The 26,491-nt window shown below is 60.7% G+C and overlaps 1 protein-coding gene across 5 annotated transcripts in view; it reads right to left on the bottom strand.

Annotated features, from left to right (window-relative positions):
- Cacna1i (calcium voltage-gated channel subunit alpha1 I) overlaps positions 1–26,491 on the bottom strand; it is a 110,844-nt gene that overhangs the window by 39,689 nt on the left and 44,664 nt on the right. For all 5 annotated transcript variants that reach the window (XM_047549160.1, XM_047549157.1, XM_047549162.1 and 2 more), the window contains exons 5-6: positions 13,899–13,996; positions 4,052–4,211 (exon numbers count right to left, since the gene is read on the bottom strand). In XM_047549160.1, coding sequence (XP_047405116.1) covers positions 4,052–4,211; positions 13,899–13,996 — 258 coding nt within the window. The remainder of the gene's footprint in view (positions 1–4,051; positions 4,212–13,898; positions 13,997–26,491) is intronic.

Below are 26,491 nucleotides of genomic sequence, written 5' to 3'. Positions count from 1 at the left end.
AATAAATCAGTAAATCTTGACGTCCCCCCAGCCACCCACCATGCACAAAATCCCCGGAGAGGGGATAGATGGGAGATTTTTAAAGGCAGCTTCTAAAAGCCAGCCCTGGAGAACGCCTTCATGACCTTGGGTTCGGAGGCGAATTCTTAAGCTGGACACAAGCGGCAATGCTAGAAAATGATTGATAAACTGGATTTCACTCTTGAACAAAGAGATTCTGTCCATTGAAAGACACGGTCAAGAGAGTGGAAACGCAGTTCCTCCGTGCTCATTTCTGGGAGTGGATTCTTTGAGTGAATATGCTGCTGCTTATTTATGCAACTATGCATTTGGGTCGTTCCTGGGTTTGGGGCTCTTATGCCTCATAAATATTCCTGCACACGTCTTTGGGTGGATCTAAGCCGCCCTTTCTTTTGAGCAAACGCCCACGGGGGGAACTGCTGGCTGAGCCCACTCCTGGCTTTAGCTCCAGGGGTTCTGCCCCTCACCGGGGCTGCACAGGATCTCCACCAGCAGAGTGTGGGCGGCCCTGGGCACCGTCGGCCCTGATCCTAACCGTTCTAGCGGGTTGTCATGGCGTCTGTTGTGGTTTCGATTGTGCATTGTCCCTGAAGAGGGACGCTGGTGAATGCCTTTCCACAAGCTCATCAGCCACGTGTCTGCCCTTGTGAAGCCTCTGTTAAGCTCTTTGGGGCCATTTTGGATTCGATCGTCTGTGTTTATCAGATTGTAGTAGCTCTGCCTAGATTCTGGTTTCGGCCCCTGGTGGACATACATATTTCAATATTTTATTCCAACCTGAGTTTTCCTTTTTAGAATTAGTCACTCTTGAAAACCTATAAACAGAGATCTGAGAGTCAGGGCCACCATGAATTCCCCCAGATAGCAGAGTCCCTGGGCCTGAGTGCAGGGTGGGGAGGTTCACTAGGACTGGACCCAGGGCCCGCCTGGCAGGTCCGTGCCCTCCCTGGTCCCCGGCTCTTACCTGACCGCACCCCCAGAGCTCTGCCAGTCCCACCCCTCGACCCAGGGAAGCCGGTCAGCTGCGCCTGGGCCCTGACTGCGTCCAGAGCCCAGCTCAGGTGACCAGCCTCTCACATGCAGCCAGTCAGTAGTACCAGGCAGCCCATTCCAGTCCCCATGGCCCTCCTTCCTCCCCTGCAGCTCAGCTGTGCCTCTCTGAGTTATCACAGCCTCTGCTGCTCCCAGCCTCCACTTCTCCTAGCCTCCACTCAGCCTGCTCCCTCCTCAGTTGAGAGCACAGGCTGTGGTGGCCAACTGCAACTTACATGCTGTGTGCCCTCAGGCAAGTGACTTCACCTCTCTGAGTCAAGTGTGAAATGAAGATGATAACATACTTCCCTCACAGCACGCCATGAAGATAACTGAGCTAACCCTGCTGAGAGTAGTGCCCAGCCGTACCGAGCCTCCCCATAAACACCAGCCATCTCAACTAGCGTTACCCAGGATCATCTTCTGGGCCCACCCTGCCATTCGATGAGTGCTTATTAAGTGCTGCTGAGGATCAGCCCCAAGAAGGCCCTGGGACGCCCAAGGTAGGCTCCTGCAGCCCTGTGATTCCGGGAGCCAGCTCAGCACCTGCCCAGTGAATGACAAAGCCCACCTCCAGGGACTTCCGGGCCCGGGGAGACACAGGGACACCCTGATGCAGGGGCAAAGCCCAGTGGCTCACAGAGCCCCCGGGGCCAAGCCCTTCCCCAGGGCCTGACACACGGTGGCTGGGGTCATCCTCACTACACCCTCTGGTGGGGAAACTGAGGCACGGAGAGTTTGGGCCACTTGCTCCCAAAGTCACATGGTTAGCAAGTGGCGGAGGCAGAATCTGACCCCAAAGGCCACGCTCCTCACCCTGCCCCACCCTGCAGGGGTGGGGGCCCCGTCCCCACTGCCAGGCCGCCCCCACCTGCCAGGAGACTTCCCGTCTTTCCAGGCGCCATTCCACATCCCAGCCTCAGGCTGGAGAAGCCCTCCTTCTCCCTGCACTGGCCTCGGGACCCCAGGCTCACTCTGCCCAGACGCGGCTCCCCGCTGGCCGCACCCTCCGGCCGGGTGGGGACAGACGGAGGCCTCACACCCCGGAGCCCCGCACAGGGCCCGGCCCCTGGAAGGCGTTGGCGCGAGCTTGTGGAATGAAGTCCACGTCCCGACACCCACACAGGGGCCAGGGGCTTGGAGGGAGCCTTGTGTGGCCCTGAGGGTGTCCCTCCCCTCTCCAGGCCTCAGTCCCTATCTGCAAAGTGACAGACTGGACGGAGGCTCCGGGAGGCCAAGCAGACGAGGTTCCAGTTGAAGACTGGCCCACGCATGTCCTCAGCATCCTCCCTCCACCCCTCACCAGCCAACTCGGGGCTGGAGCCACCCAGGGGGCCAGGGCCTGACAACGGGGAGGTGACGTGCAGGGACCAGGACGGGGAGTCTGCAGCGGGCAAGGCACCACGTCCTCGTCGCCGGCCCCGTCCTGCCAGGAGGGAGGTACAGGCATCTGGTCATTGGACGGTCAGCTAGGGGGCACCCCAACCCCACTCCAGGCCCTGGGAGGACAGGAGCCAGCAGGGGCCCTGGTCCCCCTTTCAGACCACGGAAGGAAACCAGTCCAGACACCCGGTCCCCGAGCCGACAGGTGACAGCAGGCAGCGAGCGTGGTGAAGAGAACCCGCCAGCAAAGATCGCGTGGCACAGAGGGGCCTGGAGGCACCCTGAACCCCCAAAGTCGCAGCTCCTGCCCGCTGCTCTCTGTCCTTGAAGGCCAGGCCAGGACAAGCGGCTGCCCGCCCCCTCCCCACAGCCCCAGGCCGCAGCTCAGGCTGACATACTGGCAACCTCCCCCCCAGGCCCGCACAGGACCTGTCCCCACAGGGGTGGCCCCTCCCTGCCCATCCGGGTGGCCCAGTGCTCCCCACAGCGACGATCGCCTCCAGATCCACTGGACAGACGCAGAGAGAAGAAGCCAGCCACCTGGCGCAGGGTCCCCCCACCTCCACCAGGCCCCTGGTCCAGGAGTACCACTCAGGAGAGACATTTGCCACCCACTCCCAGCCTGGCGCCCACCTTAGTCAGGCAAAGAGCAGCCGGGGACGTTTCCGTGAGAGAGTGGACGGAAACGCGGCTGTTTTGGACGCCCTGGGTCTGGTGCCCAGTAGGAGCCGACCAATTGGTTTTTCTTACCAATGCGTAAGACAAATAGATGCTCAGGTTGTGCGTGTGGATGAGTGAGTGTGCGAGTGTGCATGTGCTTAAGTGTTAGTGTGAGTGTGAGAGTGTGTGTGTATGTGTGTGAGAGTGTGCAAGTACATGTGAGTGTGTGACTGTGCATGTGAGTATGTGTATGCATGAGTGTGCATGTGTGTGTGAGTGCGCATGTGTGTGTGAGTGCGCATGTGTGAGTGTGCATGTATGTGTGAATGTGTGTGCATGTGCTTAAGTGTTAGTGTGAGTGTGAGAGTGTGTATGTGTGTGTGAGAGTGTGCAAGTACATGTGAGTGTGTGACTGTGCATGTGTGTGTATGCATAAGTGTGCATGTGTGTGAGTGTGCGTGAGTGTGCATGTATGTGTGAGTGTGTGTGCGCATGTGTGACTACATGTACCTGTGTGTGAGTGTGCATGTAAGTATGAGTGTGTGTATGAGTGTGTATGTGTGTGTGAGTGTGCATGTGTGTGAGTGCACATGTGTGTGCATGTGGGTGTGAGTGTGCGTGTGTGTGAGTGTGTGTGAGTGTGTGTGTGTTCACCCCCACCCCCTGGGTGTCAGATGTCCAGCACTTGGCCACCGCCTCCTCCAGGAGTGACTCCCTCCTCCTGGGCCCGGCCTGCCCAGACGCAGCGGGCCAGCGCCACCCCTCCCCGGGGACTCGGCACCACAGGCGTGGCTGGCTGCAGTTTGGGAGCTGTGTTCTCTGCCTCCCAACCCAGGGCACTGCTTCTGGGCCTGTCCTGACCTCCCTCCCCTCCCGCCCGACCTTCCTCCACTGGCTGAACCTGGGCCTTAAGCGAGGGCCACCGGGAAGGGGCCGGTGGCAGGGTCGCACTCACATGGTGAAGTTCTCCTCCAGGAAGCAGCGGTTGCGCAGCAGGCCCGCCCAGAGCTGCACGCCGATGATGCCGAAGATGAAGAAGACGAAGAAGCAGAGCAGGAGGACGTTCCCCAGCATGGGCAGCGTGTCCAGCAGCAGGTTCACCAGGATCCGCATGCCTGGGAGGGGCGGGCGGAGGGACCGTCAGCGGGGCCTGGAGGTCCCAGGACAGGGGGGCGACCTCGCGTCTCCCAGCCTGCAGTGCTGCTGAACGAGACCCCCGGCATGTGCCCCTCTACCCCCAAAGCCAGGAAAACGACCCCACCCCACCACACGCACACCGAATGCCGACCAGCAGCAGACATCTGTGGAGACGGTGCGTACTCCCCTGGGGACGCGCCCGAACGTGAGCTCCAGAATCCTCAACCCTGGAGGCTGCCGAAGGAGTCTACCTCACACAGGAGGCCAGGGGAGGTCCCTGCCTGGGCCACTCAGCTGGGAACCAGCAGGTCTGTGTCTAAAGCAGGCCCTGACACCAAGCCCCGCCCTGCTCCACCACCACAGCCCTAGCGAGGCTCTTCTCACGAAGCCGCACGGCCCCTTCTCACCACCCAGGCAGGGGTCACCCCTCCCTCCTGCTCCAGGTGACCCCAGCACCGCTGGCCTCGCCCAGGCTGCCGCGACAGCCGTGCAGGCCGCATGCCGCACAAGCTGGGCCTTTCCATGGGCCACGACATCCTCGCAGCCTGAGCGCGTGGCTGCCTAGCCACCATCCTGTCTCGTCGACTGGGCTGTCTGCTCCTGTGGGACAGAGCCTGCACCCGAGTCACCGCAGTGGTCCTAGACCCCAGCCAGTCCCGGCCCAGGAGCCGGCCCCAGCTCACGCGTGTTGACTGTTGAGGTGACTGTTGAGGAACCATGCCGTACGCCGCGTGGGAAGGGAGCGGGACGGGAAAAGCGGGGAGAGCCGTGGGCCTGCCCGGGGTCTGTGCGGTCGGGGGCGATGCCGAGCTGGTTATTAACGAGGATGATTATTTGGGATTTGCATCACTAACTCTGTGCGGAGTGATTTCCAATCAATAATTAATGCCCACCCCCATCTTCCCTCCCCACAAAACTAGGTCAGCCTCCTCTCAGGAAAGGCCGCGGGGCTCCCTGGCAGGCTCTCCATCCAACCCAGAGCACCAGGAGGGGGCCCCACGGCCCACCTTCCGATGCCCCCAAACCAGAGCACGAAATGGAACAGGCCCCCACGTGACCCCCCAGCTGGGCCCAGCTGACGTAGGGAAGTCAATTGGGGGCCTTTCTGGTGCCTCGCTGGTTCATTCATGCCCACGTCCACTCACCAAGCACCCAGTTGATGCCAGCTGTGTGCCAGGAACAGGGCTGAGTCCAGGGGACCCACAGGGGAACACGAGCCCCAACTCGAACCCGCCGCAGAGCGCACGACCTGGCAGCAGGGGACTGGGGACCAGCGTGCCGGGCAAGGCCCAGGCCTGAGGACACATGCAGGGGGAGACTGCAGAGGTGAGGAGCCCGCCACGCCAAGGGCCAGGGGTGGCCAAGGCCCAGCGGTGGGCCCCTGAAGAGCAGGCAGGAGACCACTGGGGCCGCTGTAGAGGGGCGCGAAGGCGTGGGGTCTGCGGGGACTGGCAGGGAGGCCTGCGTCATCACCGCCAGTAGGCCGAGCCCTTGGTCAGCTCTGGGCCAGCCGAGGGGCCATCCTGGAGGCCCGGCAGAGGCCGGCACAGCCGGAGAAGAGGCTAGCCAGCAACACCTGGAGCAGCCGCTCAGCGAGGCCCCAGCCTGGCCGCTCCCCGGGGCTGGCCTTTGCCGCTCAATTAATTAAATGTCCCTGTTCTCCAGGATATTGAGACTCTGAGACTCACAGACACCCGCCTGGCTGGCTTCCCTGAATGGCGGCCCTTCCCTCCACCTGCCCGCCTGCCCGCCTGCCCCGCTCCCTCTGCCCAGCCCCTGGGGCCCGGGGAGTCCCAGGGTCACAGCGCAGAGGCATAGTTAGCTAATTAGTGCCGGGAAGGGGGCACAGGATGAGGGAGTCTGGGAGGAGCCCAGAGAACCAGCCAGTCCTTCCTTATCCCTCGGTCAGGTAATTGGGCAAGACGGGCTGGACGGTTACTCGCCCTCGGCTCCCGGCACTGGGCAGGAGAGGAGAGGGGAGGGAGGAACAGAGACGAGAGAAAGAAGGTGGATCCAAGAGGGACGGGAACATGGACCCAAGGAGCAGGGGGAGACGGCAGGGAACGGGCAGGACAGAACCAGAGCCCACAGGCAGGGAGAGGACGGGTTCGCAGGGACAGAGAGCCACCTTCTGCCTCAGGCCACCTTCCTAACCTCCCTCCACCTCCCCCAGGCAAACCCTCCGCCTCCAGGCAGCCTTCCGGGTGCCCACCCTGGGCTGGTCAGGAAGCTGCCTCTAGTCCCGCCCCTCTCAGGGGCTCAGCAGGAATCAGGCTGCAGGTGACCAGGAGGACATGTGGAGGGCCGGCTCCCAGCCAAGAGGGCCAGGAGGCCCTGAGCACCTGATGCAGCCCCTGCCCTGCTGAGCAGCCGTGCACAGGCCCTGAGTCCAGACGGTGTGGCCCTGACACAACAGCTTCATCTACAGATGGGGACAGTGGCAAGTGCCAGTCAGCTGGCCTCTCAGGAACATTCCGGGCTAGGGCACCTCTTATGGAAGAGCCCCTGAAGTCGGCAGCTCACCCCAGGGAAGTCCAGAGCCTTATCCCACCAGCCCGCTCTGCTCACAGGCCCCAGCCAGGCGCCAGTCCCCCACTCCCCTGGGCCGCCCACCTGCGAGGCCTCCCTCCACTCTGCCCCGGCAGGGGTCCTGTGGCTGCTACGTCTGGTCCATGCGGGGGTGGCCCTCGGGGAAGCCCAGCTTCGGGGTCCCTCCGGGCCAGCACATACTCCACCGCACACACAGAGTCTGGGGCCCTGGTGTCCACGCACCCGGCGTCACTTCCTTAGATCTGGGGGTCGGGGAGAGGGGTCTGGCCTGAGCCTGCTGGGGTGGCGTCAGTGGACTGTCCTATGCAGCGGGGAGAGCCGGGTGCCAGCAGGGGCAGAGGACAGCGGGCAAATGGAAGAGATACACCCCTCCCGCCCCGGGGAGCACCCCAGACCAGAACCTCTGCTCCGGGGACCCGGGCAGGCAGGGCAGCCCCTCGGGGGAGTGGGGAGGTGGCAGGCGAGGGGCGCCCTTCCTGAGAGCACCACCCCTCAAGGTTCGGGGTGCTCTCCACAGACAGGAGCTGTCAGCCCGCTTACCGTGGCCACAGCAGCTCAAGTAGAAATCACTGTGCACATGCCAGCCAGGGGCACAGCCTGTGGCCAGGGGAGGGGACACAGGAGAGGGGGTGCCCATGCTGTGGCCTGGCCTGGCCGGGTCAGTGAGGGCACTGAGCAGCCAGGAGAAGCCGTCTGCCGCTCCTGCCATCGCCAATGCCAACTAATCAGGGGCACAGCGGGAGCCAGGGAGGCCGGGCCAGGCAGCAGACGGCCAGGCTGCCGAGGTCACAGCTGCTGGCCCTGGTCCAGCTGGAGAGAGCCCGTGTGCCGATGGGGCCTCAGCACCCACCCAGCCAGGAACCCCACCACCTGCTCCACCCAGGAGGCTGGAGGCTCGCACCCTGGGGGTTGGCCCAGCCTGTCTCCCTGAAGGTCCCCATCGCTGTGGCCAGGCAACCCCTACTGATCCTCCCAACGTCCTGCCCGCTCCCGTGAAGCCCTCTCTAGGTATGTGTGTGCCCTCCCCTCCCCCACGCTCCACGCAGCATGCCCCCGCCGGCCGCTCCTGGGTCAGGTGCTGCCCGCAGGGAGGGGCTGTGGCCAAGGCTCTTTTGGACCCCCCGCTTGGCCCAGGGCCACACTGGTACCCCAGCGGACCAACGGACCAACCGAGACACAGGGCCCACTTCCTTGACCTGGTGTCCCGTCCAGGCACCACGCCCTCCGGGCTGTAGAGACCGCTTAGAACGGGACCCTGGGCTGGCTGCCTCGCCCCACCCACCCCAGCCACCCCTTCCATGGTGCTGGCTGCGTTTCCCATTCCCAGGTCGCGTGCTCACCAGGTCCCTGGCCAGATGTGCTACCCCACACACCCTGCCCTGTCTCTCCCCGGAAACCCGCAGCCCCATGAAAGCTGACCTCCGTCTCATCCCGGCCTCCCTCTCTCTTGTCCCACGGAGGCTGTGGACCTTTCTCCCTCCAGAGACAGAGCCCTGTGGGTCCCAGGGGCAGACGGCCCTAAAGCCCAAGGTGTGGCAGGTCAGGGCTTAGCGCCCAGAGCCTTCCTTCCGCTGCCCCAGCCTCAAGTAGACAAGCTCCAGCCCTGAGATCCCCATGCCAGCTCTCCTTCCTCCCAGATCTTGCCAAAATAAAGCTCCCCCAGGAGGATCCCTGGGCCTTCCTCGACCCTCCTCAGGATGGCTGGCCAGACCCAGACCCCAGGGCAAGAGGACAGGCACCTCCTGCACTAACCACTGCACTGTCCTGCACAGCCCTGACTCAGCCCCGAGGACCCTGCACCCTCGGAACCCTGCACCTTGGCCTCAGGGTCTGGAGCAGACCCAGCTGCAGGCGATGGGAGCACCAGGGACTAGGGGCCCTTCTGCTCTGACCCTGGACCTGAGCAGGGTCCCTCGTGGTGCCCCACAGTCAGGGCGGGTAGCTGAGTGTCTACACCTTGAAAGGAAGGGCGGGGGCCTTGTGAGCACAGCTCAGCGCCTGGCTCGGCCCTGCCCTCTGCCTCAGTGTCCCCATCACGAAGCTTTGAAGATGAGACGATTCAGTCCCTGTAAAACACTGTGACAGGTTTGTCCCAAGAACTCGATAAACTCCAGCCAGATGTTCCCGGATGTGAACACCGCCTCCTGCCTCCCCTGAGGTGCGTCCCCTGCCCAGCCGCCCTTCCTGTGCACACGTCCCCTGCAGGGACGCCCTCCGGAACCGACTGTGCACTTGGCGAGCTTCTTCTAAAACCAGCCCTATAAAGGCGTCCCTGATGCCCCCGCAACCCAACACTCTCCAGCGCCTTCCTCACGGCCGCCCAGGGCTCTGTACCAGGCCAGCGGTGCAGAACAGACCTGCAGCTCCCGGGCATGCAACTGCCCCCACACAGCGTGGTCAGCACTCGCCCCTGCCGCTGGGCCCTGGACCTGGAAGTGCCTCCTGCACCCTCAGCATGGACTCTCTGACTGGGGCTGCAGCAGCGCTGTGGCAGCTTGCAGGATGTGCAGGCTGGGCCAGGCCCGGAGGGGTCTGGTGCCAGGAGAGACCACGTTTAGAGATAATGCAGCCCATCATGCTGAGGCCAGAGAGGGGCGGTGGTTGAAGAAAGGTCACACAGTGAGGAAGCAGAAGTCAGTCTCCTGATTCAAAATGCAGTCCCTCCCCCCTCTCCAGCCTTCTCCTCTCTGCGGGCTCCTTCCCTTTATCCTTCAGGGCTGGGTGAGGACAGAGACTGCAGGGGCAGACGGAAGGGACGTATTTTACAAGATTCTGTAAAGCGCAGCCTGACACCCAAGTCCCCCCTCATCCTGTACAAAGCTGGAAACATGCAGGTAATCCAGTGTGTTCTCCCACTCTGTGCAAGAAGGGAAACCGAGGCCCAGGTCACCCCCCAGGCTCGTGGTGGAGACCGGAACTTGCATCCTCTGGGTCCCAGTTGAGTAACCTCAGTTGATCGGGTTGGGGCCTCGGAGCCTCTGCTGTGATTTTTAAAGAGCAGGCAGCCACCCCTCTCCCCAGGGCTTTGCAATTAATAACCCAGCGTTGGACTTTGCCCGGTACCAGCCCTCTAGCTTGCCCTCTAGCGGCAAAACAGAGGACTGCAGGCTACTGTGGAAAAGAACACCAGGGCCACCGCCACCCTAGAGACAGATGGCCGGACTTGGGGTGCATCTGGGAATTTCATATTCAGAAGAAGAAAAAAAGAGGCAACCCACTAAATCCCTCCAAAAAGCACTTGTACGGAGCCTACAACTCCTCCCCAGGCCGTTCACTCCCTAGTGACTGAGGGCAAGGGACAGGCACCTGGGGACAGTGGTCTCTCTGGGAGAATGGGGGAGCTGAACCAGAGGACTGCGGAGCCCCCACATGCTCTCAGAGCCGCGGGCTCCTGGCGAGGGGATCATGAATGTGGACTTGCCTGAGAGCCCCTCTCCCCGCACCCGGGGTGGCTTTCAAATCTGCTCGCACTTCGGATCCTGGAGGGTCTCGCTCACACGTCTCCCAGTGCTGGGCACTCGGCTCAGGCGGGGATTCGAGGGCCTCCCAGAGGGGCCATTAGCAGGAAGGAGGCCCCGAAGAAAGGCTTGGTCCCTCTCTGGCTTCCTGGGCACAGCGCCTCTATAATTGGCACCTCTAGGAGCGCAGGCTTCTGGGTGCAGAACCCGTCCCTGCCCTTCTCCAGGGAACAGCAGGCTAACTGGGACAGGGAGTGACATCCACTGCCCGGGAGCCACTTAACTCGAGCTGCACACACAGGGCGAGCGGGAGCAGGGGGCCCTGGAGAGGGCAGCACAGGCGCCCACGCCACTCCCATGCGGGCACACGGAAACGGGCACGCGCACCTTCACCACACACCCCCATGAGCACACGCACACGTGACGGGTCCTCCATGGACACACACAGGTCCTCAAGCCACACACAAACACCCAGCGAGAGTGAGAGCTGCATCCTGTGGGCCTGTCCTGTGCCCCCCAGGCCTTCCACCCTGAAGTGTCCCCACGTCACCATCACCCACGAGACCTGCTGGGAGGTTTAGAATCAAGATCTCGCACAAGCGCCGCTGGCGTGCGAGCACACGCCTCTGCAGGTGACCGAGACTGTGGGCTCCCTGGCCAGGGGCAGGAGAGTGGCACAACATGGCCACCTTGGCCTCCCTCGGGACAGAAGTGGACTCCTGGACCTGAACTGGGTGCAGGCGCACCTCTCCTACCTCGCCCCCGCCAGCCCCAGCCACCCGCTCCAGGGCTCCTGCAAGGCGGGCAGCCCCACTGGCCTCCCGCCTCCCCAGGGCTCCAGCCTCCACCACCCAGCTGCCCAGCTGCTCCCCAGCTGCTCACTCAGGGCCTCTACCTTCTCAGGGAGGCCTCCCAACCATGCAGCCCATCCCTCTGCCACCCATGCCCACCCTGAGCCCCGGGCTCTCGGTGCCTTTCTGGCTCTGTGCTTCCAGCGCAGGACGATGCTCTGTCTGCTGAGTGTGTACCTTTTACGTGTGTTTTGGGGTTCCCTTGAGCCACCAGGCACAGTTCTGGGTGCCCAGATGATGAAGTCAGCCCTTCGGCCCGTTTCCGAGTACAGGCATGTGGGGAACATGGAACAAGAGCATGTGCTGTTGCTTAGAAACTGGTCCTTGCCACTGATCTGCTGTGTGACCCCAGCCTATCATAGCCATCTCTGGGCCTGTTTCCTTGTTTGGTCAGTGGGATGGAGGTGGTTTTGAAAGGGGGACTCTTTCTAGAGTTGATCAGGGGTGAGAAGACAGAGTGAAGCTGACCTGCCACAGCCCCCTGCCCCCAGCAGTGTCCTGATGTCCCTCCCTGCCTCCCCAGAGCAATGGGAGGTGACTGAACTGCTCCTCCCCATGCCCTGGCCTTCAGAGTCCTGCAGAAGTTCCCAGGACCCCTGACCCTGACGTGCAACCATGACCCCTGCCCCCTAGGGCCCTCCGCGCCCTGCAGACTGGGGCCAGCCTGCCCCTCTCAGAACAAAGCAGGAATCGGGCCACCCTCCAGGCCCATTCAGCTCCAGTCCCCCTCGGGTCACCTTGCCCCACAGATATCCTGGAGCTCAGCCCCCACTGCCCACCAGCCTGCCTGGGCTGACCGCCACGCTCCGCAGGCCTCGAGTCAGGCCAGTGCCTCAGGGAACACGGCAGATGGACCAACGACGCGGGCTGGTGGGGCAGGCACAGGCCCCAAGGCCCAGGGACGTGGGTGGGGGACACCGCTGACTGGAGGAGGATAAGAGACCGCTGGGGAAACAGAGGGTCAGGCAGGAAAGAGAAGCAAGAATCAGAGGCAGGAAAAGAGCCAGGTTGAGGGCAGACAGAACTCTCGAGATCCCCGCCCTGCCACTGAATCGCTGTGTGACCTTGTGGAAGCCACTTAGGCTCTCTGAGCCTCAAGGAGGTGCGGAAAGGATTGAATGGCCATGTGCCTAAACCATAGGAAGTGGGTAGGGGCTTACAAAAGTCCCCGTCCTTCCCCAGTGCAGTCGAAAGTGCCATGAGCCTCTTCCCCGGGTCTCAGCCACGCCTACCACAGGGCGGCCGCTGAGTCAGGACCCAGAACTGGCTCTGTGGCCACCCTCGCTGGCAATGCTGCCTGGAGCAGGCAGTCCACGTCCCTGCCTCCGTCTTTTTATCTCTAAGAGGAGAGAATAGTCCACCTCCCTCACAAGGTGGGTGGTAAGACTCGGGAAAGGTCAGGCGCTGGGAGCAGAGGCGTGCTCCTGTGATCCCAGCGCCTCGGGAGGCTGAGGCAGAAGGATGGCAAGTTCGAGGCTACCCCAGGAACAAAGCAAGATCCTGTCTCGAAATAAAGAGTAAAAAGGGCTGGGATGTAACTCAGTGGCTAAGCACCCTGGGTCAATCCCCAGCATCCAGAAAGAGAAAAAGAGAGCAAGATCAAGGAGGTGGCAACTGGACGATGCTGGGAAGCCATCGGGACTTGGGGTTACAAGATGATGTCTCTTAATATTAGGTGGGTGGATAAACAGATGGACAGATGGACTGATGGATGGATGGATGGATGGATGGATGGAAGGAAGGATAGATGGATGGATGGGTGAATGGGTGGATGAATGGATGGATGAATGGAAGGAAGGATAGATGGATGGATGGGTGAATGGGTGGATGGATGGATGGATGGATGGATGGATGGAAGGATGGATGGACTGATGGATGGAAGGAAGGATAGATGGATGGATGGGTGAATGGGTAGATGGATGGATGGATGGATGGGTGGATGGGTGGGTGGATGGATGGAAGGATGGATGGAAGGATGGATAGACTGATGGATGGAAGGAAGGATAGATGGATGGATGGGTGAATGGGTGGATGGATGGATGGATGGTTGGATGGGGGGACAGACTGATGAATAGATGGATGGATGGCCTGATGGATGGGTGGATGGGTGTGTGGATGATAGATGTACTGATGGAAGAATAGATGGATGGATAGATGGATGGATGGGTGAATGGGTGGATGGATGGATGGATGGATGGATGGATGGATGGATGGAAGGATGGATGGAAGGATGGATGGACTGATGGATGGAAGGAAGGATAGATGGATGGATGGGTGAATGGGTGGATGGATGGATGGATGGATGGGTGGATGGGTGGGTGGATGATAGAGGTACTGATGGAAGAATGGATGGATGGATAGATGGGTGGGTAGGTGGGTGGGTAAGTGGTTGGATGAACCTCCAGGCGAGGACACAACAGAGTTAAAGTTCTAAGTCTGTCAGCACAAGTGAGGGAGTCGGGATCTCCTGCCCCACTGAAATGCTGCAAGCCCCCCTCAAACGCAGCAGTTTCTTTCCACACATATACTCACCTTGACAGCCTGGGAAGACCACCCACAAGGGTCCTCTTGTCCCTAAGCAGTCAGCCTCCCCAGGATGGTGCAATTCAAGTATTTGGGGACATCAGCGGCATCAGGGCCACCCTCCTAAGTGTCCTTAGGCCCAAACACTGACCCATGAGGTAGGGTCCCATCTGTGTAGGCACTGCTGGCCCGGCCTGTCCCCAGAAGGAGTTGGTCACCCTCCTCTGAGTGAATGAGTGGGGCTGGCTGGGTGGGCAGGGCTGGGTGGGCAGGGCCAACTCACTCGGCACGCGGTTGATGGCTTTGAGGGGCCTCAGGACGCGCACAGTGCGGATGGCCGACAGGTTGATGTTCTGAAGGTCCAGAGAGTACTCGACCATCCTGGAGGGAAAGGGGAGAAAATGAGGGAGGGTTGGTGCAGAAGAGATGGGTGCCGGGGCCGGGGCCACAGGGTCTCCAGCAACCCAGCCCACCCACCCACCCCTGAAAGGGGCTGGAAGAGGGGTCAGAATCCCCGCTATGCCTCAGCCTGGGCTGTTCCTCTGGGTCTGTCTCCCCTGCAAATGGGCTGGTGCCGGTTCCCCCTGGGTGGTGTGAGGTGCAGTCAGAGCAGAGGGAGCGGAAGAAACAGACCTCAGGCCCCTGTGAAGCCGGCACGGTGCCCGGTGGCCCTGCCCTTTAGGCCTGTGCTCCTGACCCAGGCCCTTGTCGGTCCTGCTTCTAGAACGGCCGTCCCAGTGTGGATGGCCCCAGCCTGCCAGGCGGTGCTCTTAGACCCACCTCAGAGGAGGACTGAGGTGCTGCGCGATCCCCGGGCTGGCCAGGTGGAGACTGAGTATCACAGTCACACTAAAAGCAGGCTGTGACGCCCTGGCTACAGGTAAGGGCTGAGTGGACGCTTCTCCTCAGGAGCCTCCAGTCCAGCCGCTGAAGCCCCACGTGCGGGAGGAGAGGGGCCAAGGGTGATGACGTCGTGGGTCCTGGGTCACCAGCGAGTGGCTGCGGGCTGGAGCCAGGAGTCCCGCCAGGTCTGGACCTCTCTCCTCCCTGCCTCATGGTGCCCAGGCAGCCCAGGCCCCTCTCCAGGAACAGCAGGTCCGCTGCACTCGGTGGGTTCTCAGCCCAGCTCCAGCCTCAGGCTCACTGCGCTTCCCCAGCAGTGGCCTCTGCTCACTCCGTCCCCTCCCCACTCCCTGTCCATGAAACCCTGACCACACTGGAAGGTTCCTGCAGGCGCCCAGATCTGCAGATGCCACGCCAAGTCCACCGTGACCCAGGGCAATCTGGGTGCCGCGGACCCAGAATGACTCTGTCGCTGGCTCCACCCCAGGGAGCACCCAGTCAGGCAGGGGCAACTCACAGGCGAAGAAGCCCTCGGCCCCACCCCGCCGGGCCCTTCCCCAGCCTCACCATGGGCTGCGCCCCAGCCAGCCTCCCCAGGTCCCCCACAGGAGGCCCACCTCTGGGGACATCCCGTTCCCTCAGCTTCCACCAGACCCAACCCGCTCCCCTGCTGCCAGCCCCCTCCTCTATGAACCACAGCCCCCTGTCCAGGGCGCCTGCCAGGCCCTCCCCCACCAGCCGGGCTCCAGTGCCACTGCCAGCTCCACCTGCCACCACGTCAGCAGGAAATGAAGGCTTTCCTGTACCCGCAAAGCAAACCTGCCTGTGTCCCCAGCCGCCGCCCCCTCCCGCCGCTCAAGGAGTAATTGAGTGAGAACTGCGTCTCCCCAAATGCCCCCGCCCCGCCTGCAGCTCCCCACATGCACACGCGCACACCTGCTCAGCCACACGTGCACACTCCTACTCCAGCCCAGATTCACATGGGGGAGTGACCTGAAAAAGTGACAGACTAGAACTGAAGCCAGAGGCCTGGGGGACCCAAGGGGGAAGAGGAGGGGGAGGCAGAAGGGGGAGGAGGGAGGAGGGAGAGGAGGGGGAGAGAAGGGGGAGGGGAGAATGGAGATGGAAGGGGGAGGGGGAGGAGGGAGGGGGGAGGAGGGAGGGGAGTGCGGAGGGAGCCGGGAAGGGCCAGGCAGAGGGTGAGGGTTGAGGGCTGGCGGTGGGCGAGGGCTGGGTGCCCCGGGGTGGGCGGGAGCGGGGCCACGTGAGGATCCCGCGTGGGCGAGCGAGCTGTCACTTTCGCATTTGGGAGAGGCTCTCCAGGCAGGCTGTGTGTGGTGGAGGCACTGCAGGGTGGCACGCGCTGGCTCAGGCACTGTCTCCCAGGCCCAGGGACCCCGCCCCACCCCAGCAGCCAGGCCGGCTCCAGCGGACCCCTCCTGGTCCGCCCCATCACCTGGGGTGACTGGACCCCACCCAGTGAGGCCACAGCCCTGGGGAGATCAGAGTCCCCCCGCCCCCGCCCAGGGCGCACTGTGCTATGGGCTGGGAGGGTCCTCCCAACCCCACCAGCCAAGTCCTCCCTGCCCTCTGTCCCAGGGCTCCGGAAGCACAGCTGCCCAGCCCTGGTAGGAGCCCCCCAGGGCCAAGCCCCTGAAATCTTAGGGAAAACACCTGGAAGCTTGGTCCACGGCCAGTGGAGGGAAAAGCGAGCGCGGCTGAGGGTGACTGCTCGCCAGGCGCTGCTCCAGTGAGTCCCCTGGGGTGACCCGGGCAGGCCCACTGCTCGGTCCTGCCCCCACCACCCCATTCCACGCGGACCAGGAAGGAGCCCCACGACCACACAGCCAGACGTTGGGAGCACTCGGGCTACCCTGCCGGCCGGTCCTGCCCCACACTGCCTGGGACTTTAGACGCAGTTAAACTCAGCTGCAAACCAGGCCTGGGCCCCGGGGCAGGTCGGGGACCAGGAACCCGAGCCACTCAGGCCTCTGAGAAATCCTGCTCTCTCCCTCCGCGCCTCTCCAGATGAGGGGCAGCGAGAAGAGCCCAGGTCCTGAGCCAGCTGCCCAGTGTGGGATCTGAACCCACACCTGGGGGAAACCGGGGGACCTGGCAACCCCTGCGTTGCCCCCGCCCCCAAGAGGAAGCCCAGCAGTCACCAGTCAGAAGTGCACGGAAACTGCCAAGGGGGGCAGACCTGCAGTAAGAGGAGCCCGGCCTCCCCTCACAGGTCTTCAGGTAGGAACATCCGTTGCACCCTGTCCTGCCAAAGTGCCCGAGACCACCTCAGGGTCCCCCAGGAAAAACCCACCACGGACAGCTCTTGTCTAACTTGGTGTCGCCATCTGAGCTCTGAGCTTCCAGCAGCCACGTCTAAAGGGGAGATGTGAGGTCACAGCGTTCTCGGCCCATGACCTTGGCGCGGGCCCTTCCAGGCTCCTCCGCCTGACCCTTTCTCCCAGGCCCACCCTCCTGACCTACGGGCTGTGCTGCCGTGTCCCCTGCCTGGGGAGTAAGGCGGGCACAGATGCACTGAGTGACTAGGAAGCACGCAGCGGGAGCCCCGAGCAGCCCCCTGTGGTCCTTGTCCTTGAGGGGAAGAGGACAGGAAGGGTGTTGTGGGGAGAGAGGCAGGCCCTGCCTGGGAACCCTGCTATCCTGACAGCGACTCCTGTCCCAGCGAGCCCCCAGACAGCCCCGAGGCTCCCTGCACACCCGCCACCCACAGACCTTCCCCCCGAGCGGCCAGCTGGTGCCAGCACCCAGGGGACACTCGGGGAATCGTTCACCCAGCATGAATAACGCCTTCCACGTTTTGCAAAGGTCACCTGGGACGGAAAAAGTGCTCCTCTCCCCTCGCCACGTCCTGAGGACAACAGAGGCACTTGGGTGCTGGGTCCTATCCCGGCTCCAAACAGACCAGTGAGGAAGGGCCCTGGGGTGAGTAACCAGCAGGCTGACTTCCCTCAGGCCCCGAAGAAGACATCAGCTTCCGGAGTGAGAAATTAATCCCTAATTACACAGTGACTTTATCACGCAGCTTCGGTGCTAAAAGTCTAAAAAAAAAAAATCAACAACCCCCACCACCTCCTGCCGGATCCCAGGCGCCTAATGAGGTAAGTAATTTGCCTTAAAGCAAGCACTTCCACCCTGAAATCACCCCAGGGGAGTGGCTGTCATGGGAGGGTGTGGCCGTGCTGGGGTCCCGTCCTGCCAGGAGTGGGCCAAGAGGGTGACATCCGTCCTTAGGGACCCTCCTTGGTTCCCTAGGAGGCCCAGAGACCAGCAGACGACATCCATCTGGCCCTGCCACCAGGACAGGCCCAGAATGGACACATGGCCCAGGATGGACACATGGCCCCAGGTGGGCCCTGAGAGCAGCCCAGCCCCTGAGACCACGGTGGAATTCAGTATTTTACATAAATCTTTGGTAGTGGTTCCCTAGGGGTGAAGCATCTGTCTGGGACTTTAGACGCAGTTAAACTCAGCTGCAAACTGATTACCCCACCCTTGGAAGCCAGGAGGCTGAGGGCCCCCTGCCTCAGTGGCAGCCTGAGACGTGTCACTACAAAGGAAGCGTGAGGTGGGAGCTGAGAGGGGAGGTCCCGACCCACAGGCCCGAGCAGAGGCAGCCCAGGACGTTCTCTCGGGGCCCAGTTTCTATCCCTGCAACTCAGTCCTGACCGGCTCCGAGGGTTTCCCACACTCTGCCTGCCAGGCGCTGTGCACGCCGAGCCTTGGGAATGTCCCCACAGTCCCACCATGGCGCCGACTGCAGAGGAGGGAACGAGGCTCAGAAAGAGCCCAGTGGTCCGGCCAGCGTGGGAACCGGGGAGCCTGGGTGATCTGCGCCCTCATCAGCAAGACCCAGGGGCAGGCCTGCCACCTTCAGGCTCACGAGCACCCCGGGGCTGGCGGGGGCGGGGGACGGACAAGCAGGACACCCTGCAGCACCCAGAGCAGGCCCGACCCTGGAGGCAGGGCAGGGCAGGGAACCTCGCTCCAGCCCCAGCTGGCTGCCCTGTACCTGTGACCCTGGGCACGTCACTGACTGCCGTGTGCTCCCACCCAGATTCTGCACTTGGGACGGGGCTGCGCCAGAAGAGTGTGGTGTGAATTAGCATGCGGAGTCTGGTTTGTCACCACAGACCGCTGGCACCCGCTTAAACCCTGCGGGTCCCACCCCACGCCAGAGAGAGCCCAGGCAGCCAGTTCTGGAAGCCTCTGATCTTGGCCCCAGCACAGCCCACCACCTGCCCTGCATTCCAGGGACACCAGGCCGGTCCATCTGCATTCACCTGCCCCTCTCCCTGGGCGCCGAGGTGTGTTCTGCACACGCCCCTGTTCCTTAGGATGCCTCAGAGTTCCAGCTGGGTCCCCAGCGCCGAGCCCAGGAAGCTTCCCTATGCGAGCTTGTCAAACAAATAACTGGAAGGACAAGATGAGCAAAAAAAAGCTTGGAGCTGACAAGCAGCAACACGAGATGACTGAGATTCAACGTCTTTCCAGGAAAAATCCCTCCCTGGGGAGGATTTCTGTGTGTTGTCGATAAAAATAGGGTGTTTCCTCTATCTTTGCAAGGGGCCCACGGGGGCCTTCTTAAAATGTAACTTAAGATGTAGCTGATGGAAGGGAGCTGAGAGCCTGGGAACTGCAGATCCTCTGTCAGGAGGCAGCTCGGCAATGACTCAGACCGTGTTGGTTGATAACTAGACCACCAGCCTGTGATGGTATCTTGGCACTCAGCACGTAGTAGGTGTTCAGTGCAGAGAGGGAGGAAGGAAACAATGAAGAGAATTAGGGAGGAGGCACTAGCCCTTGACCGTGGCCAGCATGTCTGGGGCCACAGGCCGTCTCACCCACTGCTGTGGTCTTCTGCCACCCGAATTCATATGTTGAAATCCTAACTCCAAGGGATGTCATTAGACAGAGGGGCTTCATGAATGTCACCGGCAGCCAAAGGAAACTTGCTTGCCCATTCCTCCTGTGAGACTCAGCACAAAGATGTGTCTATGAGGCAGCGGGCCCTCACCTGCACATTGACCTTGGACTTCTCAGGCTCCAAACTGTAAGAAGTACATTTCTGCTATGTATAAGTCATCCAGTTTATGTTATTTTGTTACAGCAGCATGAATGGACTGATACACTCATATATCCACACAAATCCTATGACACCAGATCAGAGGTTATTAAGTTCACTTGACTGATTAGGAAACCGATGCCCTGAAACCAAGTTAGAGCAGGTTCAGAGTTCAGAGGGCTTGTGGAAGAGAGTACTCAGTTGGCCACAAGTCTCAGGGGGCCAGAGCAGCTCTGGGAATCCCAGTGGCAGGAAAACCTGGACCCTGCCCTACAAACCTCTGCGAGCGACTGTGCTCCAGTGACTTCATCTCTGGGCAGAGCTGCCCGACTAATGCAGTTAAATCTGAACTCCATGTAAACAAGGAATTTAGGCCTCACGAGGGGCACCCCCATGGACGTGAGTCTCAGGATTCCAGATCAGGCTTGGCACCACAGCAGGTGGGCTCAGCCTCTGGGAATCCAACAGCAGGGTGGGGGCACCTTAGGCTGTCCCGAGCTTGGGGAAGTGTCTCTCCCAGGGGACTTTCCTCACAGCTGTCTGAGGTTTGGTGAGGTGTCCTATCTCCTCAGAGGCCGACCAACTAAACCCCAGATCTGGCCTGTGTAGGCTGTGTGACCTGGAGCAGGCTACTAATCCCTCCCAGCCCCCACTTCATCTGCAAAATGGGCTTGACAACCCTAACCACCAGGGTCTGAGAGACTAACACTCCTGTGGCTGCAGAAAACCCAGCCCGGTCAGGAAAACCAGCTCCTGCTAAGCCACACAAGCAGGGCCCCCTGTCCAGGTTCCCTTCTGCCCTGGGAGGGGACATGGACCTGGGACTTCCCAGCTCCATTCTCCTGGCTCTCAGGCCACCTGGTACGGGTGGGGCTGTCTGCCCACCCTGCAGGGGATGGGCCTTGAACCAAGCCTGGCCAATCAGAGGTAGGGCCAGCTCCAAAGTGACAGGCTCCAGGATGACCAGGAGGGCAGTTCCAGGCCTCATGGAAGGTTGGGAAATGGAAAGCGTCTTTCTGAACTGCGGGGAGTAGGCTGTGAGCCCAGAGCTGCCTGCCCCACCCTGCGTGGAGGAAAAAGCTCCAGAGAAGGAAGTCAGCACAGAACCAGCAGAGTTGTGGGATGGGGGCGCACAGTCTGGCGACATCTTTCAGGACTCTGGAGTGGAGCTGGTCCTGAAGCCAGAGATTTTGTGGCTTTCTCCCACAGCCCCCATGGTGGCTTCCACCGTCTTTCCATGGAAACGGGCCTGCACAAGGACCAGCGCCCTCGCCAGCCTTGCCCTGTATGCACATGAGAGACACTCACACTCAGTCCACTGCAACCTTCCCAGGTCCACGGTCACTGGATGCAGCTCAGCCTAACAACAAGGGATCCAGGCACCTGCGCATTCGGTGCCAGACGCAACAGACAGGAAACGAACATGGCCTGGAGCTCCCCCAACCTCCCGGACCAGGGCCAGGCTCCGGGGACCCCAAGACAGTGATTAGCCTCAGCCCTGCCCTCAGAGGGCAGAGCCAGCTGTGAAATCCAGGAAAGATGAGGGTACGAAGCTAGTGGCAGGGCCAGCAGGGTGCCCCGGGCCTCTCACACCTGGGGCTCCCCTAATCCGTGGGCAGGGCACACAGAGCCAAACCAGAGGCGGGCCAGCTCCAGAGGTCTCTGGGAACTGCCCATGATGCCCCCTTGCCCCGCACCATGACGGCCTCGGAGAGCCGGCATTCATTGGCATCTGGCCTCAGATTTCTCAGTGGGGCACAAGCCCTGTCCTGCCAGCCCAGCAGAGCCAGGGGCTCCGGCTGACCAGAGGGTGCATGGGAAACAGGGCCCAGGAGAGGAATGTGGCCACTCGGAGTTGTGCACCCCGTGCGTTCTCTCTTCCTCCCTTCTGGCCTACCCCCTGGAAACGGGGCTTGGTTGATTTAGCCAAGTTCGGTGATGCTTCCTGCTTGCCCAGCTCCCTGCAGCCCCGGATGGCCATGAGATCCAGTTCTGGCCAAGTGTGCTGGTAGCTGGGGTGGGGGATTCAGGGAAGGAAAATGGTTTCCTGATCCAAGTGGACAGGCCCGGCTGGCAGAGCCCTGCCTCTCTCCACCTTCGATTTAGACACAACACCCACTGCTTTAGCTACTGCCTTTGACCACAAAAGAAAGGCCTGGAAAACCACAAGGATGTCAGCACCCATATCACCGGGCCATCGCCAATAACCACCAACCTCAGCACTTTGGGCTTGTACAGAAGATAACAGGATTTGCTTGAGCACTCTTGGTTGGGTTTTCTATTACTTGCAGCCAAATGCACCCCTGACAGACACTCCCAGCAAATTACCCATCCCGGGACCCGTCCCAGCCCGTGAAGCCCAGTTCCCCGGGTTCATCTCCTAGCTGTGCTCCTTACCAGTCTGTGACCTTGAGCAAGACACTCCCTGTCACCATGTCTCATCTGTGAAGTGGAAAGAACCACAGCCCCTCCCTCACCGAGCTCATCTGACATTCAACGAGATGGCTCAGGGCATCACCCCGGAGAGCACTCAGCAAACAGTAGATGTTCTTTTTAATCACACCCCTGGACGATGCCTAAGAGGATTCAATTTCCTTTGCTTTTTAAAGTCCCACCGATGGGGCACTTTGGACAAAAAGAACTCTCAGCCAGCAGCCACAGAGGGGACGTGCCTGCCGAATACAATTCTTATTGACTTTCTGCTTCCCACAAGCCTGGAAGAGTCAGGGTGGGAAGCTGGTCCCTGAATGCACTCAGAAGATGCTCCCAGAGTACAACTGAGTGACTGATGTCACTGCAGTCTTCCTGAACATTATTCACGACCACAGGCATTCTGATACAGAGGCCCCGCTGTTCCGCTCACAAAGTGCTTGCCGTGAGAATTATTCAGACGCTGGACACGGAGAGGTGGAGACGGAGTCCTCCCCACCTGCCTTTCCCTTCCCCCAGAGTTCGGCACTTGGCACTCGGCACTCCTGACGAGGAGGCACTCCTGGCCCTGAGGGTCAAACGAGACCTCTCTGTGGACTATGCACACGGCTGAGGGTGGCCACGTCATGTTTCGGTTTGGGGTTTGGGTTTTCAGCTTTTTTGGTTTTGTTGTTTGTACTTGGGCTTGAACCCAGGGGTGCTTAACCACTGAGCCACATCCCCAACTCTTCTTATTTTTTATTTTGAGACAGGCTCTCATTAAGTTGCCGAAGGTCTTGCTAAGTTGCTGAGGTTGGTCTCGAACTCGCAATCCTCCTGCCTCAGCCTTCGGAGCCACTGGAATTACAGGTGTGCGCCACCCCACCTGGCCCACGTCATGTTTTTGGTTGGAAAGGAGGAAGAATTACCAGTGTGATACTCCAGAGGGGCATGTCGACAAAGAGGATCTCAAGTTCAACAAGAATAGAATTGAATATTTCATGATCTCCTAATGGACGAAGGCAGGGGCGTGTATGAAGGCTAAGATAGCGAGGGGTTCAGCTACACCGGAAGAGCAGTGACCCTGGGGCTCTGCCGTGTGCTGGAGGAGAGCGAGGCGTCCCGGGCTCACTGTCCTGGGCTGAGCCAGGGCTGGAAGCAAATGCAAGGAGCGGCTGGATCAGGGCTCTGGAGGTTGTTGTAAGACAAAAATAACAGCAGCAAATGCAAAGTTTGCTTTGGGGTTTTTAAAAGATCGCCTGCTTTTAGTTCCAGGGTGGGAGAGACGGGCATGGAGATGGCAGGGTGCACAGCCACTTGCACATCACCACAGTCCTACAGTCTCTCGGGCGAGGGAAGCCCACTTCCTCCACCCTGGGAGTTTGGGAGGCTGCTCCCCAGCCAGGGGCCCATCCAGCAGTAGAGGCCTCTGGGAGGCTGACCTTGGGCAGGTGGCGGGAGGGCTGGGAATGGTCCAGCTGGAAGGGAGGAAGACTGGGGCTGGGGCGCACAGGATCTGCCTCAGAACTTCTGGGGACTGGGAAGGGGTCTCAGTGACCCCTCCCTGCAGGGCAGACCCCTGCCTGCCTCTGGCTCATGGCCCAGAGTGCCTGGCCTCCAACGTCCCTGCACTTCCTCAACACCCCTCAGACCTCTGCATGCTGTGCTGGACCTGAAAGGTCGTCCCCACCCCACCTGTCAGCTCTCACTCACCCCAGGTTCCTCCTCTCTCCCCAACCCCCGGAAGTCAGGTCCCGTTGCATGGACTCCTGGCCTCTACGCTCGCTGCGGCCGCATGGACCCAGGCTGGCATCGGCCTGCTATCTGCTTTACATCTGTTTTCTGAACCTCCGTGAGATCACAGAGGGCATCTGTCCTGTGTGTCTTCTTGTCCCCACTGCTCAGCACGAGGACTGGCATGTCATAGGTGCTCACAAAGTGTTGACCTCCTGAATGAATGGTACCACAGGAAGAGGAACTCCAGCTCAGTGAGAGAAAGAACGTTCTAGCATCTTGGGCTGTCCCGACTGGAGACTGGCAGCATGCACTGACCAGGGGCTGGCCCTGGTCTGTAAGCCTGCTGGCATAGTCACGCTGGAGGTGGAGGTGAAGGCTGTGACCTCTAAGGACACTTCCAGCCCAGAAGTCCTGTGTCACCTGCCATAGCTCAAGAAGGAGCCAGTAATCTGGGGAGGGAGAAGGACAGGAGGGGAGGAACACCTGGGGATGTTAGGCCTGTTACTCTGGAAACAGAACATTTATAGCACCAAGGACTTCAGGGGATGGCTGGGCGGCTCTGGGGACACGGGAACAGGTGGAAGCGGGAGCAGGGGCCAGGCTCTGGAGCACAGGGTTGTGACTCCTTCCTGCCCTCTCCCTGTCCTGAGCACAGAGGCTCAGGAGGACTCTGAGGACAGGAGTAGTTCCGGTTGACCTGAGTCCCCGGTATCCAGCCCAGCACTGAGCACATGCACGTTCATGACTCTAGGAAAAGTCTCCATCGCACCCGGTCCCCAGCCAGGACCAGCTACACCATCTATGGGGACCAAGGCAGAGTGAAAACCCAGAGCCCTGTTATAAAATAAGAATATGAACACACATGTTGCAAGCCACCCCACCGCAGCCCTCCCTGGCCCCTGGAGGATGTGGGTTGGTGGACCCTACCCCACCCAGACCCTCCCCAGGACCCAGAGAAGACATAAACTGAGACCTCGCCCCAGCGACTCCCTGCATCAGCCTAGATCTCCAGCATCTTTATTTACTTCAAGTTCAAGGGCAGGGGGCGGTGCTCATGGGGGGCCCAGGTGGAACCCACAAAACAAATGACTTCCGGGACAGGAGTGAGGGAAGTTGTCCTAAAACCTGGACATGAGGCCAACGGAGGACAGTCTTTCTCACAATGTCATTTTGGAGCGAACTTCACCAGACCTATCTGTGGACTGCTTAGTTATCTAGGGGAGTATACCTTTGCTTGATTCACTATTTCCTGTTAATTAAAGGTCTCAATGCCGTGAAATCACACACAAACTTGCAGATTTTCATCCTGTGAGATGCTCACAATTCCTGCCCAACATAAAAGATCTCCATCCCGCCCAAAGGCTATGGTTTCGCTCCAGGCAGGTCATCCACTGCCTTTGATTATCCGCCTGCCCTGGCCACATTCTTTCTGTGATGTCTGCTTTTCTGTTTCGGGGATAACCAGCCTACCGGTTCCCTCCCTAACAAGCTGAATAAATTTGTGATATGCGTACACTCTAAGATTTGTGGGTAGGTCATTTCTTCTTAACTTTTGGAAATGGTGCTTTAATACAAAGGTACTTCTGGAGTCAGGATGGAACTGCAAGAAGCCTAATTAGTGTCCAGAAGGAGATCTGGGTAAACATCGCATCCTTAAACCATGAGCAGGCACAGGCTGCCGGGAAACATGAAGATCAAGGACAGGAGGAAGGGAGGGTTCCAGGGGACTGCGGCCAGGGAGAGGGAGGGGTGGAGAAGCCCACCGGAGATGCACAAGGCCAAGCCAAGGAAGTGCCTCCTGCGCCAAGTCAGAGAGACCACCTCTTAGGAAAGAGGAGAGAGGTGAGGGAAAGACAGAGGAGGACATACCCAGCTCCTGGGGATTCCAGAAGGAAAGCGGAGAAAAACGAGCAACGACCAAAGAAGAACTAAAGGAACTTTGTTCTGAGCTGAAGGAACCCACAGGAGACGTCTGACTTCCTGGGATGAAGAGAAAACTGCACAGGGTTTCATGGCCAGGAAGCCCCTCATCCTCCGAGACAGAAGGCTTGGCTCCCCTGGCTCCTCGGTGTCCCCACGCACGCACGCACGGGCGTTTGCCAGCCCCGGGAGGAGGATCACGACTGAGACAGACAGACACACCGTCCTCCTCGCTCGCAGATCAAAGGGACACGCTGGACAGGCAAGGCTGGAAAATGATGCTCCATCCCTTTTCTTTGAAAGACTACTTCAGGATGCTCTCCAGGCAGACCAAATGAGAACCAGCAGGGAGCTGGCCAAGGGAGACGGGGACACGGCGGCCAGGTGTGCATCCTCCGAGAGCTTCGCGCCCTGATCCCGGTCCCAGGCGTGCCGGGGGCCTCGCCACCCTCCAGCAGCGCACGCAGATGCGCAACCAGCGCGCCCGAACCAGGCACACCCCTACCGTCCCACCACCGTCCGGGACGCGCACGCTCCGCCTGCTCGGCCTCCACTGGGGCGTCTGTCCCCTCCTCGGAAAGCACGCAAGTCTGTGTCCCCAGCCCGGCCCAGTCGGGCTCCTGGTCCCAGTGTGGGAGGGCGCACACCGTCCTCCAAGGGACACACTGACCAAGCAAGGCTAGAAAACGACGCTGCTGGAACCGCGTCGCCGGCCGGGAACTGTTGGCTGCCCCCTCGCATCCCGGGCTTCTGGGTGCCTAGTGGCTGGGCAGACCCAGAGAGCAGGAGGAGGCACCGGCCACGCTGTCACCTGGCCTCTCTAACTGTGGCTTGAGCCTTTTTTTTTTTTTTTCCCCTCCCTCTGTGGCCTGTCTGGCCTCAAA

The sequence above is a fragment of the Sciurus carolinensis genome, chromosome 4 (assembly GCF_902686445.1).
Source record: "Sciurus carolinensis chromosome 4, mSciCar1.2, whole genome shotgun sequence".
Lineage (NCBI taxonomy): Eukaryota > Metazoa > Chordata > Mammalia > Rodentia > Sciuridae > Sciurus > Sciurus carolinensis.
Note: the sequence above shows the minus strand (reverse complement) of the source record. Positions and strands in the feature narration are given on the sequence as shown.